At 41.5% G+C, this 19,011-nt stretch overlaps 1 protein-coding gene across 3 annotated transcripts in view; it reads left to right on the top strand.

Annotated features, from left to right (window-relative positions):
- Nucleotides 1-1,182: 1,182 nt before the first annotated feature.
- Nucleotides 1,183-19,011, top strand: part of SLC44A3 (solute carrier family 44 member 3) — a 35,201-nt gene continuing 17,372 nt past the window's right edge. For all 3 annotated transcript variants that reach the window (XM_058030601.1, XM_058030600.1, XM_058030599.1), the window contains exons 1-10: nucleotides 1,183-1,234; nucleotides 1,732-1,839; nucleotides 3,127-3,269; nucleotides 3,709-3,845; nucleotides 5,283-5,376; nucleotides 6,751-6,920; nucleotides 7,445-7,534; nucleotides 8,138-8,262; nucleotides 9,922-10,108; nucleotides 15,985-16,150. In XM_058030601.1, coding sequence (XP_057886584.1) covers nucleotides 1,208-1,234; nucleotides 1,732-1,839; nucleotides 3,127-3,269; nucleotides 3,709-3,845; nucleotides 5,283-5,376; nucleotides 6,751-6,920; nucleotides 7,445-7,534; nucleotides 8,138-8,262; nucleotides 9,922-10,108; nucleotides 15,985-16,150 — 1,247 coding nt within the window. In that variant the 5' untranslated portion in view covers nucleotides 1,183-1,207. The remainder of the gene's footprint in view (nucleotides 1,235-1,731; nucleotides 1,840-3,126; nucleotides 3,270-3,708; nucleotides 3,846-5,282; nucleotides 5,377-6,750; nucleotides 6,921-7,444; nucleotides 7,535-8,137; nucleotides 8,263-9,921; nucleotides 10,109-15,984; nucleotides 16,151-19,011) is intronic.

Here is a 19,011-nt window from a genome sequence, read left to right as displayed (position 1 = left end):
GAGGTGTGTGTAAATTTAAATCAGAATTTTAGCAGGTTCTGTCAAAACAGTTAAAATGTGAATTTTGCAAACATTGTATGACTTTGTATGTATGTATGCCCCAGAACATTGTATGTTCTGGGGCAGAGATTCACTCCTTTTTATAAAAGCCCCTTTTCAGATATTAACTATTTACTTCCTTCTATGCTAGTTTGTCACCAAGGTTTCATGCTGCATTTTCTCTGGAGAACTGGAATACATGGGCTTTGTTTTGCTTTATTGTTCTAGACAAGGCTGGCCTAGTGCTCTGTCTCCTATGCAAGATGGACCAATTCTTAAACAGTTTTGCAAAACAGCTTCCATTTAATTCAATTTTATTGCAATTGCAGATGTTGTATTACTTCTTAAAGAGGATATTTATTTGTTCCACTGACTGTTAGGAAGAGGACAAAACCATACTTTTAACATCCTTCCAATGTGTAATTTTCTCTAGATTATTGAGCTGAATTTAGTGAACATAAACAGGAACAGCACAGAGAAAACGTTATTAAAAGTGGCTAATAATTCCCGAATTCCTCAGTCATCTGAGTTACATGGATTGACCTAATTTGGTGTTATTCCTTTTGTTGCAGGTTATTCCTGTGCATGCAAAATGCATGTGGACATAGATGAGAGTATGTATAGCATAATACAGCCCGCCAGCATGATCTAACTCTACAAACTACAGCCAAAGAGAAGCTGAAAAGGATCTATGACAGGCTGTGTATTGATAATGCAGCCGGATCAGCCGAACAGGTATCGGCGTCAGGGGCCTTTACAGGACGGAACAGCCCCCGTTCTGTGCCGGCAGTGACAAATCTTCAGCTATTCCCAGAAATAAGCTAATGAAGGGGGAAATATAAACCTCCCACCGCGCGCGGGGGCCCTGTATAAACCTGGAGCTGTAGAGGAGCTGCCGGACCCCGAGCGCCTCTCCCGGGAGCGGGAGCGGAGTGCCCGGGGCACCAATGCCGCTCTCTCCCTCCCTCCCTCCCGCCGGCGCAGCGGCCCCGCGGGCCCGGGCACACACGGCGGGCGGAGCTGCCGGAGGTGCCGCCGCCCGGCCCGGCCCGGCCCCGCGGCGCTGGAGCCGAGCCCCGGGCAGCCGAGCCCCGCCGAGCCGGCTGCGCCCCGGGCCCGCCCGCCGCCCCCGCGGAGCCCGGCCCGGCACGGCCCGGAGAGCGCGGCCATGGAGCGGCGCGGGGGCCGGCGGCAGGTGAGCGCGGGCCGGGACAGTGCGGGGGCACAGCGGGCAGTGAGGGGGACACAGGGCGGGCAGTGAGGGGGACACAGAGCGGGCAGTGAGGGGGCACAGAGCGGGGGGCACAGAGCGGGCAGTGCGGGGGGCACAGAGCGGGCAGTGCGGGGGGCACAGGGCGGGCAGTGCGGGGGGCACAGGGCGGGCAGTGCGGGGGGCACAGAGGGGGCACTGAGCGGGCAGTGCGGGGGCACAGCGGGCAGTGCGGGGGCACAGGGCGGGCAGTGCGGGGGCACGGAGCGGGGGCACAGGGCGGGCAGTGCGGGGGCACGGAGCGGGGGCACAGCGCGGGCAGTGTGAAGGCAGCGCGCCTCGCCACGGCAAAGAGCTGCCAGGTGTTCCGCACTGAGGGGCGAAGTTACGCGTTTGCTGAAATCTCCGCCCTCTGCAACTTGAGTTAATTTCACAGGAAGTTTGTTCTGTTCTTTTCTTGAACTTTTTTTGTTTCTCTTTAGGACTCTGGAGATAGTGTTTCTGAGCTACCGGAATGGAGACCAGCCGTTTACAGAAAGTGTACGGACATTCTCTGGCTGCTCCTCTTCTGTCTTTTCTGGGCTGGTTTGGTAAGCGTGCACAGTTTGTTTGTTTCCTGGAAGGACAAATCAAAACAAGAGTCTGCTGTAAGCAAAAATGAGATTGCTCTGAGAACTAAAGAAGCACATTTGTACATGTTTGTGTATGAGACGTGTTTTTGCCCAGATCCAATCTTTAGTCACAAGTACTAAAAGTAGAAGCACAGATAAAGGCTGTAAAGCTGAGGTTAGAAGGCAGTTGTGCTGGTCTGTGCAATCTGTCTCGAGCACAGCCAATATTCAGCTGTACTCACTCAAGGCAGCAGTGGTTAATGTGGGACTGGGGAGCTTTGCTGCAGCCAGCAGTTGGCACATAGCCACAGAGCTTAGTGATTGTCCTTGGTGTGTGTGAAAAGTGACTTGCACCCCATGGGACAGAGGAGAAGCTTGCATCACTGAGTTCTTCCGTGGCTGGAGTGATGGGGAGATAAGCCTTGGGTAAAGCAGTACTCAGGACTTCACCAGTTTCACAGAAGAATTGCTGCTTCTTGGCACTTGCAAAGGTTCTTTCCAGGGATTGTTTTGGCCCCCACAATGTACAGGAGGGTTTAAGCTGCATTCCTGGACAAGGTGTTTCATTTTGACTGAGAATTGCTGCTACTTGTCCAGCAGAGGTACTTAGCTACCTCTGGGGTTTACAAGAAGATGATCTACTGAACTTTGATCTGGCAGCAGAACAACTAAAAGGTCAGGGCAGTGTCACCTAAGTGACACTGCACAGTGTGGCTTTCTACAGGTTTTTTACATATGTTAAAGATACTCCTTCCTGAAATTTCAGGTAATCTCAATTTTAAATATATTTTGTGTTTAAAAATAATTCTGATTACATTCACTAGCAGCTTCAAGGGCACATCATGGCAGCAATTCTATTGTCCAAGTGTGTCTTGAAGGTCATCCTGTAACATGAGATGTAGTGAGCGCAAGAAAAGTCACCATTTGAGTGATCTTGCCTAGTGACACACATGAACATCTCTAGGAACAGTGTTCAGCACCTTAGTAATGCTTTTCTCTTATTTTAATCAGGACCTCTATCTTCCTTCTCCTGTGTTATTCTGCTTAATTTATATACGTTCAACAATAGATGAGGGAAAGCTCTAAGGAAGCATTAGGGCCAAAGTTGCCCATGTGACTTGCTCTGGCTTTGTGCAGAGAGGTGAATTTTAGATTTAATCGTTTGCAACTGGGAGGCAAAAATGCATGACCTAAAAGGAATATTTATTGAATAGGAAGGAAAAGCTATGGTAGCATGCTTTCATATTTAAAAAAATATTTTAACAGGTGTTTATAAGTGGCTATGCTGTGGTGGCTGGTGCTGCAGAAAGACTTGTGCTTGGATATGACAGCTTTGGGAACATATGTGGTCGGAAGAACACTCCTGTAGAAGGGGCAAATCTTTCTGGATTGGACATGACTAATAAAAAGTAAGTGCATCAGATAATGTATAAGTCAATCAAATGTTTGAGAACTTAGTAAAATACACATCTTCTAGTTGTCAGTCATATACATCTGTGTAACTATACACTGGTGTATTGAAAGGCAAAAAAGGTGGGAGTAGTGCAGAAGAGTGATTGAAATTAAAAAGTTAAGGTAGAATTCGAAAATTTGCTGTGTTGTTATGCTTTATGCAGCTGCCTTCTTAAAGAGGATCTTAAATGGGACATCAGCCAAACAGGCAGTCATTCTATATGGCAAATCTTTCTATTTAAGCATGTTGCACATTGAAGTTCCCAGTCATTCCACTGACTCCTTTGGAAAAAGTTTCACTTGCTTTGTAGCACTTTAAAAAGAAGGTTCAGAATTTAAACTTATGAAAAACCAAGAAAGCTTGTTTTTTGAGAAGAGGATCTTTTTTCTTTCTAGGTATGTGTTCTTTCTGAATTCATGCAGCCTGGAAATACAAAGCCCCAAAATCAGTTCACTTTCCTTGTGCGTGTCAAGTTGTCCACAACAGCAACTCAACTCTTTGGAAGATCTACAGAGTTTTGCAAGGAATAATGGTGTGCCACAGGGAATATGAGTACCTCAGTGTGTCTGTAGAACAGTTGAGCAGCTTCCACTTTGTTTTTGTTATGGCTCTTACACTAGGGAGTCATATTTTACCATTAATTTCCTGAACAGTTAATGATAACAGAAAATAAAATGTCTTGTTTCTGCTTTATTTCAAACCCACAGTTTCTAGAAATGTTACAGTTCTCTTATGCAAATTAGAAAGTTGTTCATTAACTCCTGCACAGTGCTGAGATTATGTAACAGAAAACTGACTGTTGATAATGAACTAGTGAAGTTTGGTGGGGGTGCCAGTAGGTGACCAGAGTTCATATGTTGTTTGTGACTCTTGTCCAACTGGTTCCTTTAAATGTAATTAAAACTGTGGCGGAATTATTAATTCTGTGAAGACACAAGTGGATTTATCCCTCTAGACATTAGATCCCTACGTTTGCTATTGCATTTTGTTGTAGTTTAACCCCTGCTGGCAACTAAGTACCACACAACCCCTCACTTCCTAGCAAATCCAGGACAAACCTTGAAATTTTATTTGATTCTGGTGTTCAAGATGAAAATGCTGTCAGAAATAGCTGTTATGTGAAAGAGGCTCCAGTTTATTCATTTCCAACATGTAAATAAAATAATCTGTAGCCTAAGCCTTATTTCATGGGGTGTATATAAACTTCAGACCATATGAATATTAATAGCTGTTATTGTTGGAGGTCAGTATCCCATTATTTTTTTTTTGTTTTGCTGTTCTATTTGGCAGAGATTGCTATTTAAATTGACAATGTTTGTTTTAATTTAATTCTGGAGTAGTTTGACATAATTTTGTATCTACAGAAGCTGTAAACACCTGTGAGATTATATAAGTATTTTCAGTCTAACTAAACATAATTGCATCAAATTCCAGCTAAAACTGCTTGCATGTTTATGTCAAGGCAGGGAGAAATCTTGCATTTTGAATGGCTTGGATTGCCCAGCCTTTCTTTCCCAGGAGTGCTGTCTAATGGAGCAGAGAACCTGGAAATATTTCACCTAGATGCCAGCACAAGTTAGGTTTCTGGATACAGATGTATTCTATTCTAACTCAGGAGGGCCTGGTTCTATTGTAGCTTCCATCATTTCAGGTTTTTCTCTAGTCCTAGTGAGCAAGGATTAATGGCACTCTGGAGCAAACAGTGTGCCTGCCCTCCAGGAACATAAGTGATAACTGTGGTTAAGTTGAGAAGGCAAAAGATCCTGCAGAGATTGGTTTATATTTACTCAACTACTTAATTTGCTATTCATATTCCCACTGGAATATCAGGGATGAAAATGGACTGCTAAGGGATCAAACCGGAAGTGCAACAAAACTTAGCTGTTAATGTGGTTTTTCTCTCAATTTTTTACTAATCTTAAGTTACTTTTTTCTCTCTCTGGTTTCTTTTTTGTTTGTTTTTTTTTAGGTTCTTTCCTTTGTGTTTACAGCCTGAATGTTTCCAGTTACACAGTAAATCCAAAGGCAGCTCAGTTGTGTCCCACACTGCCAGTTCCACCAAGGTAAGCATGACTGAGTGCTTTACAACCTCCTTCAGTCCAAACAGCTTCTTATGGATTGTTACTTTCTCACATCTTGTATTTGCTTCACAGTCAGGATGGTTTTGCTTTGTTTATTTATTTTTTTGTCTGTGTATCCTTACAAGTTCTTTTATGTGCCTGTGAACATGCCAGTGTCCTGTCCCACAGAACAAACAAGGATTGCATTCCTTCCATTCCTCTACTCTTTATTCCTCTACCCTTCCATTCCTCTTCCTTTTCCAAATTAGGAAAAAGCACTCCATATGAGGAACAGCTTAGCTCCTGCACAGATTTTGCTTTCTCCCTCAATGCCAAGGATGTGGTCTTTGGCCTTGCTTCTTCTCCTGAGCCCAGAAATTTCCATCAGAATAATTTTATAGCCAGATGGCTTGAAGCACAGATATGTGGATGTTGCTGTCTTTGTCAAATCAGGCATTTGTGAGTCAAAATTCTTAAACTCGTGATTTTAAGTTCCACTGTGTCGTGAAAATACAGCAGAGAATTGGAATCTCTGTGTTTGCAGAGCTAATTCATCTGCTTGGAACAGCAGAAAATAGAACAAAATGAAGAGGAGAGAGCAGGAGACATGTAAAAACATTACATACAGTGGATCAAAAGACAGCGTGTAAATTGATGAAAAAATATGGCGTGTTTCACTTATTTCCTCAAATCTCTAGGCCTTTTTTTGGTTTGCCAAGGAAGTCAGCAAAGTTATTCATCTTGCACAAAAATATTACATGGTAGAAGCAAAGCTAGTTAGTAAATTTTTTAGCTGTTGATAACAAAACCTCTCCTTTTCAGGTATGATTTTGCCATTGGCTGTTGTAGGGCAGTGCTGCCAAAGTGGGACAATAAATTTATGCAAGAAGCTTGGCTGGGAGTGCCAGATAATTTTGTATAAATATTTGGTGCCATTAATTGTGCCTTGCAAACATTGTTTTGGTGTGGCTTTTAGAATGCTTAAATATCATAAAAGCAATACAAAGTGGTTTTGATCTAGAATTATCTACAACAGCATAGGTTGCAGCTATGTTAGCATGAACTTTGTTTTTACATAAATACATGGGAGCAAAGCAGGTGAAGCCAGACTAGAATGGGAATAGGAGCTATGTGCTGATGGTGATGGTTGATGAGAGAGTTGTTAATTTCTTTCCTCAGGCTGATCTTGAATGGATCTGTTCTGGTACAGTGATACAGGCATGATACTGTTAAGGAGTTTATTCTGCAGATTATACATAAAACTACTCTTTATAGCAGAATGCTGTCTGTGGAGAATGGCATGATGGATCTCTGTGGATTTTAAACTGTTTGTCCAGTAATTAATATTTTTTACCACTTTTGTTTTCAACCTTTCAGTAAATCCTTTCCATTATTTAATCGCTGTGTTCCACAAAATCCTGAATGTTATTCCAAATATGCATCTGTCCTCATAAGTATGGTTAATGAAATGGATGTTTTTCACCGAATTCTGAGTGGAATATTGGCAGGAAGAGATACTGTGGTAGGACTGAGTGTCCTTGCACTAGGTAAGGTTATAAGTAAAAAGTGGATAATGATATTCAATTAAAAGGTTAAAGTGTTTCTTGTAAGTCTATATGTTTAATTCAAAAGTAGACTTTTATCATATTTTCTGGGCACAGTTATTTTTTAAGGAAGAGTGATCAGATTTTATCAGGAGACATTTAATAGACTGGTGAAATGCAGATCTCTATCAGATTCTGTGGTCCATGACATGGTTAAATACCTCATTTTGGAGGACTGTAAGAAATTGTTGAAGAAAAAGATTACATCAGCATGAATACTTGACTCTTACATAAGATGTTATTAAAAAGCTAGTATTTCCCATGGTGAAATATATCAGCTATAAGTTTCTTATTATTTACGTTAGAGGTAACTGTGTGCTTTAAATGTTAAAGAGCTTGCCAGCTTTATTAAATGTTGTTGCTATTAACATTACTGTTTAAAAATAAAAGCCAAAATTCTACAAGAACCTTAAATTTATATTTAAAATGAAAAGGGTTGTAACACTCAAACTTTATGTATTTTTCAGCCTTCTCTTTGATGCTGGTTTTAGCCTTCAGATTCATTCAGACCCTCTTCATCCATACTCTGATTGCACTGGTTGTGTTTGGGTTGTTGTGTAAGTATACTTACTGTTTCACTGTACTGAAGGATTAGCAGCTGAACAAACAGCTATCCTTTATTTCCGTGGCCATCCTCAGTAACCTTCAGCTTACCACAGTCATTTCCAAGCTGAGGCCTTTTGGTGCCAAGGTCTGGCTGTGCTGTTCCAGCTGCTGAGTGTTAGGATGATGGTGATGTTTATTGTTTTTATAGATGCCTAGGAACAACATTTCTTTTGGCAGATGAAGGCAGTTATGAAAATGCTACTGTTTCAAAGAATGCTTAGTGAACTCTTATACTGAACCATAGGAATCTCTCTGGCTAAAGCTTGTCATTCCATGAAAGTTAGCTTTGGATCTCCACAATGAAATTACATGCCTGAGCTTTGGGATAATGCAAGAAATCCAAATGTTCTGCTGCGGTTTTACCTCAGTCTGACAGGCCATTACTGGAAGTTTCTCTGTGCTCCCTGGTCCTGTGGCTCACTTTGGTGGCTGGCAGTATTCCCGAGCCCTGGGGGATGGTGGGAGGGCAGGACACTGGGAAGGGAGGGTGGGCAGGCATCATCCTGCCAGCAGCAGCGTGCCCTGCCACCCTCACGCTGCTCTGCTCTGCTCAGTTGTGTCAGGTGTGCTCTGGTGGCTCCATTACGACTACAGGAATGACCCCAGCACTGAACTGGAAACAGAAAAGGAAAATGTAAAATTCCTACTTGGATATGCCATCTTCTCAACAATCATCACTGTAAGTAGCATTTTGCCCTAAGCAATGGCAGAGGCTGTAACTTGAAAACTTGAACTACAGGGGTTCTGCAACAATAAAAATAATTCCTAATTCTTTTCAAATTGGAAAATGAGAGTAAATTCCAAGATCTTCTTACATTCATTCACATATAATCATAAAATGACAGAATGGTTTGGGTTGGAAAGGACTTTAAAGATCCCTAGCTCTAAATAGATTTTTAGGCCCCCAACAAAACTACAAAAATAATTTTATATATTCATTGTGAAACTTGTTTTTTAGCCTTGCCATGCTTCAAACCTGTACAAACTGTGTCAGTGTTGTTGGTGTAAAAATGCCAGAATTGTGTTCCATGCCCACTTTGTGCTGCATCAGCTCACTGGAGAATCATGTTGAATGTGCACAGGGCATTGGCTGAGTATGGACATGAGATCTGTGGATTCATCCCACCCTATCAGCAGGAGAAAGGGGTGGCAGGTCTTTGAGACAATGAAAGGGGCAGTGAAACGCAGGCAGCATTGTCTAGACCTCAAGTTACAGGGTTAAATTCTGTTTTTCTCTCAATGACCTTGTTTTACAATAGAAAATCTAAGTGGTTTGCAACTTCTGAAGAGAGTTTTTTCACTCTGATGTTGCAATGTTAAAAGGAGCCATTTCTCAATTTGAGGGTACAGTCAATTTATACTTCATGAGACATTTGTCAAAGCAGTTGTCCTGTTGTCTTAGAGATAAGTAAGATCCATATGGAATTTGCCAGATATGAACAGTCTGGCAGTTTACAGTGACAAATATAAGTGTGTCACAGACCAGATTTTTTTTAATATCCTCTAAAAGTTATGACCTTTTTACATCTGCTGATACTAAAAAGGTAAGAAAAAGTTTCTTTGAGTGCTGGTGTGTTCCAGTACAACTGACTGTTGTTTGCAGAGCTGTGGGAACAGCCACTGCCGCAGGTTATGCTTCAATTCAGAGCTGGTGGCTTCTTTCCAGAGCAGGCAAGAAAACTAGTGAAGGAGCTGCCACTGGTTGTGTTTATTGCTGTAAAGATTCCAGCCTCCCTTTTAATTGCTGGTCATAGTTCCTTGTCACATAGAAAGTATTGGGGATTTTGTGAGATTTTTGACTCAGGGCTTTGTTGTTGGCGGGTTGGGATTTTTACTTTTGGAAGACAATAATTTATTTAAATAAGTTTTCATTTTATGTCTGCTTTGCTCCTATACATACATAGCTCAGAAACTAGTTGGGTTGTGGACTGCAGGAAAGGACTGGTTCTCCTACCATTGTGAAAGTGAACAGTAGCAAGCTGACCTGAGTAGAAAGAAAGTTTAAAAGTTCATGACATCCAGGATATGTGAAAGCAATGTGCAGTGTGTAATGTATGTTTATGTTTGCTATAAAGCAGAACAGACAGTTTCCATTAGATCAATTAAAGTCTTATGGATACTATTTTGTTAAAAAAAACCAGCAATGACTATTGTAGGAAAATAAATTTTAATCCACAGGCTCTTTGAGAACATAGGCAATGTCTTATGTAGTAAGATTGTATCAACTGCTTTGTTGTCATGTCTTTGTGAAATCTGTATCCTCTGATCTCACATTTGACAACTCTGATAATTTTCTTGACAAACCCCTAACAATTTGTCTTTTTATTTCCTGAAACAGGTTGTTCTGCTCTCCCTTATATATGTACTAAGAAAGAGGCTTCCTTTCTCTGTTCAGCTCTTTAGAATTGTTGGCAAAATCATTGGCAGAATTCCTTTCCTCCTGTTCCAGCCACTCTGGACTTTTCTGATTCTCATTGTGTTCTGGGTATTTTGGGTTGCTGTACTGCTTAGCTTAGGAACTGCAGGTAAGCATATGCTTTTCATGTTTCTGACTGAGTGCTAGCCATTTCCTAAATTCTCTTCTTAGATGTGGGACTTCTTGGTGCTGGCGTACAAAATGTGGGCTAGCATTGTTACACAGCTGAGTTATTTTATTTTATTTTATTTTATTTTATTTTATTTTATTTTATTTTATTTTATTTTATTTTATTTTATTTTATTTTATTTTTTAATTCTTTAATTTTTAATTTTTTTTTTACCTGCTGTTACAATCATAGCGCAGCTCAAAGGTATTTTATGTTTTGTCTTCTTTCTAACTTGAAAGGAATGCTGATCTTTTCAGCAAGTGATGCAAACAGTACAGAGGACAGCACAAACTTACTGCATAGCAGAGTGATGATAAAGTTTCAGTTTTGAAAGAAATTACTTTTCTCAGATTTCGCATAAGAAGGGAAGGTATATAGATTGCTTTTATGAGCAACCTAGTAAAACATAGGTTTTGACAGAGGTGTTCTGGCTGGGTATTTTTAGTGCAGATGTCAGTCCTTGTAAGATCTTCCTGTTAGAAGCATGTTAATGTCTAGCAGTGCGCTAGACATTATAAATAACCCAGATCACGTCTCAGTTACAACCGGAGCATGAACGCAGGTGGGAAGGCGCCGCTCTGTGCGGGCAGTGTCCCGGGTGGGTTGGGCGCTGGGTGTCCCGGCCGTGTCCGCGGGGACACTTTGGGGCCCTCGGGCGCTCGCTGCACCCGCAGCAGCAGCGCCCGCGCCCGCCAGGGGGCGCCGCAGCCCGCGGGGAGCGCCTCAGGCCCGCCCGCCCGGGGAGCGGCTCCGGAGAACCGGGGGGACAAAGGGCGGCTCGGCCCGCCGGGCTCCGGGCAGGGCTGGCGGCGTGCCTAGGCCTTCCGTGCTCCGGGGAATGGCCAGCGCTGCCCCGGAGCCCGCCGCGCTCCGGGGAATGGCCAGCGCTGCCCCCGAGCCCGCCGCGCTCCGGGGAATGGCCAGCGCTGCCCCCGAGCCCGCCGTGCTCCGGGACACAGCGGCTGAGCCGGGCCGCTCCGGGACACGGCCGGCGCAGCGGCTGAGGCGGCCCGCGGGCTGAGCACGGACAGCTCCGTGTCAGCAGGATTACTGTTGGGATTTCCAGTCCCTCACTCTACCTCAGGTGTGCTTTGTGATTCAAATCTTGGAGGACGAGTGCTAAACGAGATCTGGTGTTGAGAATATTCCATTAGGTTGTCGCTCAAATTTTCAACCCAAATGTGAGTCCTCTGAAATGCTGCCTGTTAAAGCAGCTCACCATCAGATAAGCTGGGGGTCGTTCTGCTGTTCTGGGTAGACAGACCCACACATCCTGTAATGACAAATGCATACAGAACCGTATGGTTAATAATGCACTGACAGGACACCTTGGTATTATTAATTAGTTTTCTACAATTGTCCTGTAAGTGGAAGATGTCTTTTTTATTTTGAGTTTTGGGGACTTTTTGCACCATTTGAGAGTACTTCTCTGAAGATCTCCAAAGATATGCTTTCTCTTACAGAGCAATTTGTTTTCTTCATTGACAAATAGTTACCTGTCTAGGATACAGCTTGTAAAATACAGGTGGTGATTTTCTTGGGTTTGACGCTTTGACGTTTTCTTCTCACAGATATGTTTTCTGGGGCTGTGCAGGCTGTATTTTAAATGCAAATGTACCAAGAAAGCTGAAAAAATGAAATGTTTACAAAGACACTAGACTTTTTGTCTAATACAGAGAGATGGGTAAATTAAATTGGCTTGCTGCTGTGCTGCACCTGTTCTTAACATTTTCTTTGAATCTGCACTAGTTATATAATATTTATGGTGTCTCTGCATCTTAACAGTTCTGGAGCACTTGATCCTTGCTTCAGCTGTGGCACACCTGATCATTATGCGGCCATGGAGGCACCTTATTTACATCTCCTCCAAAAGTTAGTGTTACGGTGAGAAAAAAGTCCTAACTTTTTGGGGGCTATAGAAAGCTATAGCCTGCACTTGAAAGGTACTTATGCACATGACTAATTTGAAACACATGGATAATCCTATTAAAATCAGTGGGACTACTTATGCATTTTAGGGTAGGCACCTGCCTAAGTACCTTGGTAATTCAGAATCTGTAAGAGCAGCAGAGACTGAGTGAATTCCAGACCTAGAAAACTAGGAGAAATGCCAAGACTTCATGAGACTTTAGGTAGCACAGTGGCACTAGTTAGAACCATTAGCTGGCTAGGAATGGAATTCAGCTGTTCTTTGGAAAAGCTGATATGTCTTAGGGTTATTGAGTTTTATTGTTTGCTAATTTGTGGGTATTTCACTGCAGAACTGAAGTAGCCATGTGGCACAGCAGAGAATGTGTTTCAGCTTTTCAGAGTGCAGGAGCTGTGAGGTCTGCATGGTGTAAATACTATGAATGTAGGATGAGAAGGTGGTGTGATTTTTTTGTGTAATAAAGGTGCATCCTGCAAGCAAGTGAGCAGCAGAACTGCCACATAAAGCTGTGCAACAGCAAAATGAGCAATAAAAATGTGTTTCCTGCAGGAGCCTTGACATTCCTATTACAGTCAGGTAGCTTACCTGTAAATACCTTTACATGAAAAAGCACAAAATAAGATAACACAATATATTGTGTTGCAGGAAGCACTACGATTCAGTGTATGATTCCAGAACCTTTCCTCACAGTGGGAGGGGCACAGCATATTTTCATGTTAACAGGAACTGATAAACAGGCTCTCAGTATTTTCTTGTCAGTGGCTCTTTGTTTGTGATAAGGAAATTGCTGGACTAGACTTCCCAGGAATTTTTTGTCTCTTACAGCAGTCTGTTGCTGCAGGCATCAGCAACACCTCAGAGCAGCAGCTGCTGAAGAAGGGCATCTGAGCTAAGTGTGGCAGTCCCAAAATGCAGCTGAAGGTGCCACACACAGCCAGCACTGACTGGTGTCCCATTGCCCTGCTCTGCTGGCTGCCAGGGCAGCGCTGTGAGTCCCAGGGAAAATTCTCCTGCCTTCTGCTGCAAACACTTGGCCTGTTTGCTTTGTTAACATCACTTCTTTTGAAGTATTGGCAGCAGATCAACACTTGTACTCATCAAAGGCTTCCAGATCTGGTGGTTCAGATGTGGGGAGTTCAGTTCTTTACTGGGTTGTTAATGTCATCGCTAAGAGTGTATGATACCCTGGGAAGTTTCATTATTGTGTCCTTGGAGAAAAATATTCTGTTGACAGATTGAACTGTATTTCAGGCTGTGTTGAAACAGTTCAGTTTGTATGAACAGATAGATCATAGTACAATGATGAGGAAAATGGCATACACTTTTCTTGACAGGTTATCTAGGACAGCTTTAAAGTTTATCTGAGATACTGATATAGAAAAATAGCCTTGCATGTAGTTCTGCTGACAAAGTCAGGCATGTCTGGTAGGCCCAGAAGACAGGAAATTGGACAGAGATGTTTATATCATTAAACAGATTTTTGGGAAATAACAAAACTAGTTTACTTTACCTGATCAGCAAAGTGATCAAAGGTGAACTCACAGATGGCTCTGCCTGATTTCTGTGCAGCTGAGCACAGCACTGTGCACATGTACAGGTACAGGGTTGTCCAGGAAAGAAAAAGCCATTACTGTTATTACTGCAGGTGGTTATTTCAGTAGGCTGGTAAAAAGCAAACAGGATTAGTTTGCCATATGAACATTTATCAGTCTTCATGACAACAGTACTGAACAAAGCCTGAACAGGTCTATTTTGGAAAAAGAAATGTTCAGGTGGATTGTATGGTGGAAAATGTCCTTAATTCTGCTACCAAATGGTGTAATGTCTCTGTGTGAAAATGGAGAGGCAGGACACCTTTGTGTCTCACTGACATCTTGTTTGCCTGAGTTCCCTTAGTGAAGGCTGTAGGCTGTGGATAATGAGTGTATTTGGCTAGTTGTGTGCTGCAGGAAAAGGCAGTCGAGAGCCTCTGGAAGAAATATGGAAAATGAAAAATCTTTTGAATTCATAATTATATGGTGCCTCACTCATTTTCATGACTTAAAGTAATTATTATATCCTCAAAAACTCACCTTAAAAAACTCTCACTTTTGCAGACTTAAAACCAGTGAGGCACAGGATGGGGAGGCATGAGGGAGAGTTTGTGAGAAGAGATCTGAGTAGTAGCTTTTTCAAACCATCAAATATCTTGCACTTCCCAGACTTAAAATTCATTTGAATATATTGGAAGCACTACATTGTTTCTATGAATGACCAACCAAACAGCACTGGAGAGAGCTTGCCTGTTCAGCCAATATTGTTAACCTCTCAGGAAAAAAAAAATAAATCTAGAAAATATATCTGTATTTATGTACCCATGTAGCATTTTTTTTATCTTTCAAAGAACTTTAAAATTACGTTGCAGTGCTACTGTGGGGTAGATGGATATTTTTCTTTATTTACAGACTAAAAGGCTGCTTCTGAAAACTTAAAAAAAGCTTGTCTAAAGCTGATGGTATTGCTGAAACAAATCTTTACTGTTTCTACTTCTAGTTATTCTTGAGTAAGAAGTCTGTGGCTGTAGAAAAACAGGCCAGAAAGGAACCATTTCCTAGATAGCTTTGTGTATGTGATGGTTTTGAACTTGAATGTGGTGTGTTGTCCTGTAAGAGAACACAGAACCATAGAATCAATTAGCTTGGAAAAAACCTTTGGGATCATCAGGTCCAGCTGTAAACCTGGACTGCCAAGTCCACAAAATGAATACATGAAGTATTAAAGCTTAGGTTATATTGCTGTTTGAGCAGTAATAGCCAATTCTGTCTCACTTTTTTATTTCTTTCCTGGAGCTGGAATAAGAAACTACTCACCTCCAGAGATTGTTTTATTTGGTGAACATGTTTCTCTTTAAGGTTAGTAGACTTAAGGCTTGGTAAAATGAAATTAAAAAAAAAAAAAAAAAAAAAAAAAAAAAAAAAAAAAACATAGCATGTTAGGAACCTAGAGACCTTTTACTACAGTCAAATTGTCTTAATGCCATTATCCCCTTACGACTCTTCAGAGTCAAGTGCCACCAACAGGATTGCACAGAAAAAAGGTCTGATTGTTGAGGAATCTGAATTGACCCCACCTTTTGTGAAAAGCCTTCTATGAATACGAAATACATTCTTTGTTGGTAACAGAAGTGGAAGGAATGTTTTTAGCTTGTGCAAGTTAATTTATCTATGCTCCTAGATACAGTAGTGGCCTTGCAGCGTGTACTACCATACCATGTCTGCTTTTTCCCCCCCCAGAGAGCCTAGATGTATCTGCCTGTATTTTGCACAAAGATTGCAAAGTATAGAGAACAGAAGACTAATGGCCATGGTTCTGATTAGTAATAGCAATAAAGTATTTGTTTTGTTTTGCTGCAACAGTATGTTATGTATCCTTAATATTTTTCTGTAGTCTTTCTCTTCTGCTTGTTACAAAAAAAACACTAAAGAATTTCATAACTATGCATTTATTTCAAATTTGAATAATGGAAGTGAAGGTTTCATTTACTTCTGAACTATTTGATTACTCAAGTCTAGAGTAATGTCTTCTCAGATATCTTTACTAATATGTAGCTTTCCTTTTTCCTTTATTGGTAGCTGTGTCTCAATCCCAATTTAAGCACAATCTTTTGCTTTTTGTGAGATTTTATTTTTCAAAATCCAAGTTGAATTATAAGATGTTGTTTCTCTAACTTTGTTAGAATGGACAGAATTAAATAGCATCGAATTTACTTTTTTTGTAACTTTACTGAAGAGAAGTTAAGAGAACATGCACAGAAGCACTTCCATGTCCTTCTTGTCCCTGTCCCCCTTTCTCCTCTCCCCCTTGTCTGGCATGTTATAATAACACAGTGGTGTAATCCCAACTTCAGGTACTGCACAGGCCACTTCAGGAGGACAAGTAGAATACAGAGCTCTGTCTGGAATTTGCTACATGGCATGGTATCATTTCGTTGGCCTTATCTGGACTAGTGAATTCATTCTTGCCTGTCAGCAAATGGTCATTGCTGGGGCAGTGGTTACTTGTTATTTCAACAGGTGAGTGTGGAATTGTCCCTGATAGTTTTGGGGATTTCCCAGCATTTACTTTCAATCTTTTTCTAGGAAAAAAGGTCCCAATTAGACTGCAATTTATGTCAATATCGGGAATCCAATTTATTATAAAATAATGTTGCTTGTTGTAAGATCTTGAGTAAGATTTTACAATTGGCATGGTATTAATGTGGCTCACCCCTGCTGCTGGAGATGCTGGGCCAAACTGGGCCCTGATATTGGAGCTCTGTTGGCTGTGGGGGAATTCCCATTTGGAAGGCACAGGCTGCATTGCACCCTATTCCAGGAGACTGCTTTAGCTCCAAATGAGAAGCAGTATATTGTTCCTTGGTAATGTCATGTATTCATGGGCAGTTTGACCATTGCATTTTGGTCAATACACCACATTTTTGGTGGAATACACCACATAAATCCCCAAGGCACATGCACTGTCCATATCTTGTTGGTGCAGAGCAGGGAAGCACCTGTAGAAACTGCTGTGATGACATTTACTGCTCTGCTAGGGGCTTCCGCTTTCCAGCTATTTTTTACTGCTGCAGGAACTGGCTGCCAAGTACAGAAGGTTCCTGCTCCCAGTTGTGTTGGTATCATTTTGTACAATACTATTAAGCTTTCCTCTTGCTTGCCAGGTGACCTGTACTGTGTTGAGAGGGTTGTGTTTGCAAGGGGAAATGCAACTTTTCCATGGTGGTAATCCCTTGTCCCGGCCTCTAGGCTGTCAGGACAGATCCAGAGAGATGCAGAGCAGTGCAGGAATAGGGAGAGGGTGGTTAGCTGCAGGAGCAGCCATGCCAGCAAGGGCAAGGGTTATCTTGAGCTGTTCCAGCAATTCTGAGCTTGTCTGCTGTGTGTTTTTAATGTATTCCCTGGGGCTGCATCATAAAGGCATGTCACAAGAGTTTGTTTATGGGATCTTACAGACAGGCTTTCTTCTTGTCCTGTGAGTGCTCTGAGGAAATGGCACGGCCTTCCCAAGCGGAAATCTCCCCCCACAGCACGCTCAGCAGCGCGCTGCGCGGCCAACAGCCGCGGCTGAGCTGCAGATGGGGTGGGCAGGGGGTCATTCCACCTGGGTTAGCTTTACAGGAGATGCTTATTTGGCCTGTAATACCACGACTGAAAATGGATTTGGCCTTCTTTTATTTTAGATTAAATATGAATACACAAAAGATTTCATTGATTTAATAAAAATAAGTAGATTTTCTTGCTTAATGATTACATTTTACAACTTGTGGAAAGGGCTCGGTCTTTTTAAAAGCCTTCTTTGTTATAATTGGTGTTTTACATGAGGGTTTATGCTCACCTTGATGTATCTATTTACCTTGGCAGGGAGATGAGCCTTTCCCCCTCTCTGGGAGTAAAGGAAGGTGATATGGTAACTCAGTCCATCACAGGCATCACAGTTCTGTCCATGTCTGAGCTTCTTTGGTAGCTCCAGTGCACATATATCATTGCACAGATTTGAAATCACATGTATCACTGCACAGATTTGAAATTAAGGATTGGGCTTATCTACCTGACTAAAGGGTTGAGAACCACAGTTTCCAAGAGAAGTGAAATGCATATCTGTCTTAGTAAGTCAAAAATGAAGGTTTATGGATGTTGCACCAAAGTCATTGAGAGATGAACTAGAACAAACTTTTAAAGGCTTCCTCTTCAAATTTATCTGCAATATTTATGGCCATCCTTTGGCCTACTTACACACTTGACCTAAAAGAGCCACCATCATGGATGTGGTCAGACCTGTGCCATGTGGCTTTGAGATAAGGTAAAAGTGCAGTACAGTCTATGTGGTCTCTGTTAGTCTCATCATATCTGTTTTATTACAAATCTTGTAAATTTTTGTGTTTGTTTAAAAGTTGAAATTCATGTTTACTTGAGGAATAGAAGATTCATTCCTTAACATTTCTGAAGTATTTTATGCTAAAGTTATTTTTAGACAGTCTTTGGAATTGGTGAGACATAAGTGAAGAAATCTGAAAGCATAGCTCTTAAGAGAAGTTTAAAGAACTGAAGAAATACACTTTTCTGCCATTTAAATATCTGTGTCTGTTGGGTGTGTAAAGATGACATTTTTTTCCTCTCACAAAAAATGTTTTTCAAATGAAAGCAAAGATACATGTGTGATCATTTGATTCAAGGAACTTAGTGTTAAAGAAAGACACTGTGTCACAGAGCTCACAAGTAAATGAAGGCAATTGTCAGTAGTGAAGAAATAAAATTATTAAAAGGTAATGTATTGAATACAGGTCCACAGGAGTTTGGAACAGTAGTGTTGTATGTACATCAAACAATCTCATAATAACATAAAACAGAAATAGCAAAGAAGAAAAGCAAGCTGTGGCTCTATTCTATATAACCAGTCAGGCAGATTCCCAGATTTCCCTGATACCTTGTGCACATAATGCACTGCATAATGATTGCTTGCTTGTGCTAAAGCCCCTTCAGGATTGCAGCCACATCATGCACAAAGGTGGGTGAAGCTTCGGCCTTGGGTGCAATGGGAGTAGGTTGGAGCCAATCTTGAGCTTGTTTACAGACATAACCATCACCTGTTGCTGTGTTTAGCCTCTTCCCTGTTTCCTACTCTGAACCAGAATTACAAGGAAAATCTGTTCTTTTTCCAGTCTGTTTGGAGGCAAAGCAAAATCCTGGTCAGACCCTGTTCTTGTGCAAGTTCCTTTGCTAGGAAAAGGAGCTGTGGAAAAACATCCAAATATGTAAAAATTGATCTAAACTAAGTTTAATTTTTGGGGTTTTTTTGGTTTTTTGTTTTTTTGTTTTTTTGGTTTTTTTAACATTCTTTTTAATTATTTAGTCATGTTAAAAATATCAAAAACCTTCTT

The sequence above is a fragment of the Melospiza georgiana genome, chromosome 9, assembly GCF_028018845.1.
Source record: "Melospiza georgiana isolate bMelGeo1 chromosome 9, bMelGeo1.pri, whole genome shotgun sequence".
Classification (NCBI taxonomy): Eukaryota; Metazoa; Chordata; class Aves; order Passeriformes; family Passerellidae; genus Melospiza; species Melospiza georgiana.
This window is presented reverse-complemented; position numbering and strand designations above follow the sequence as displayed.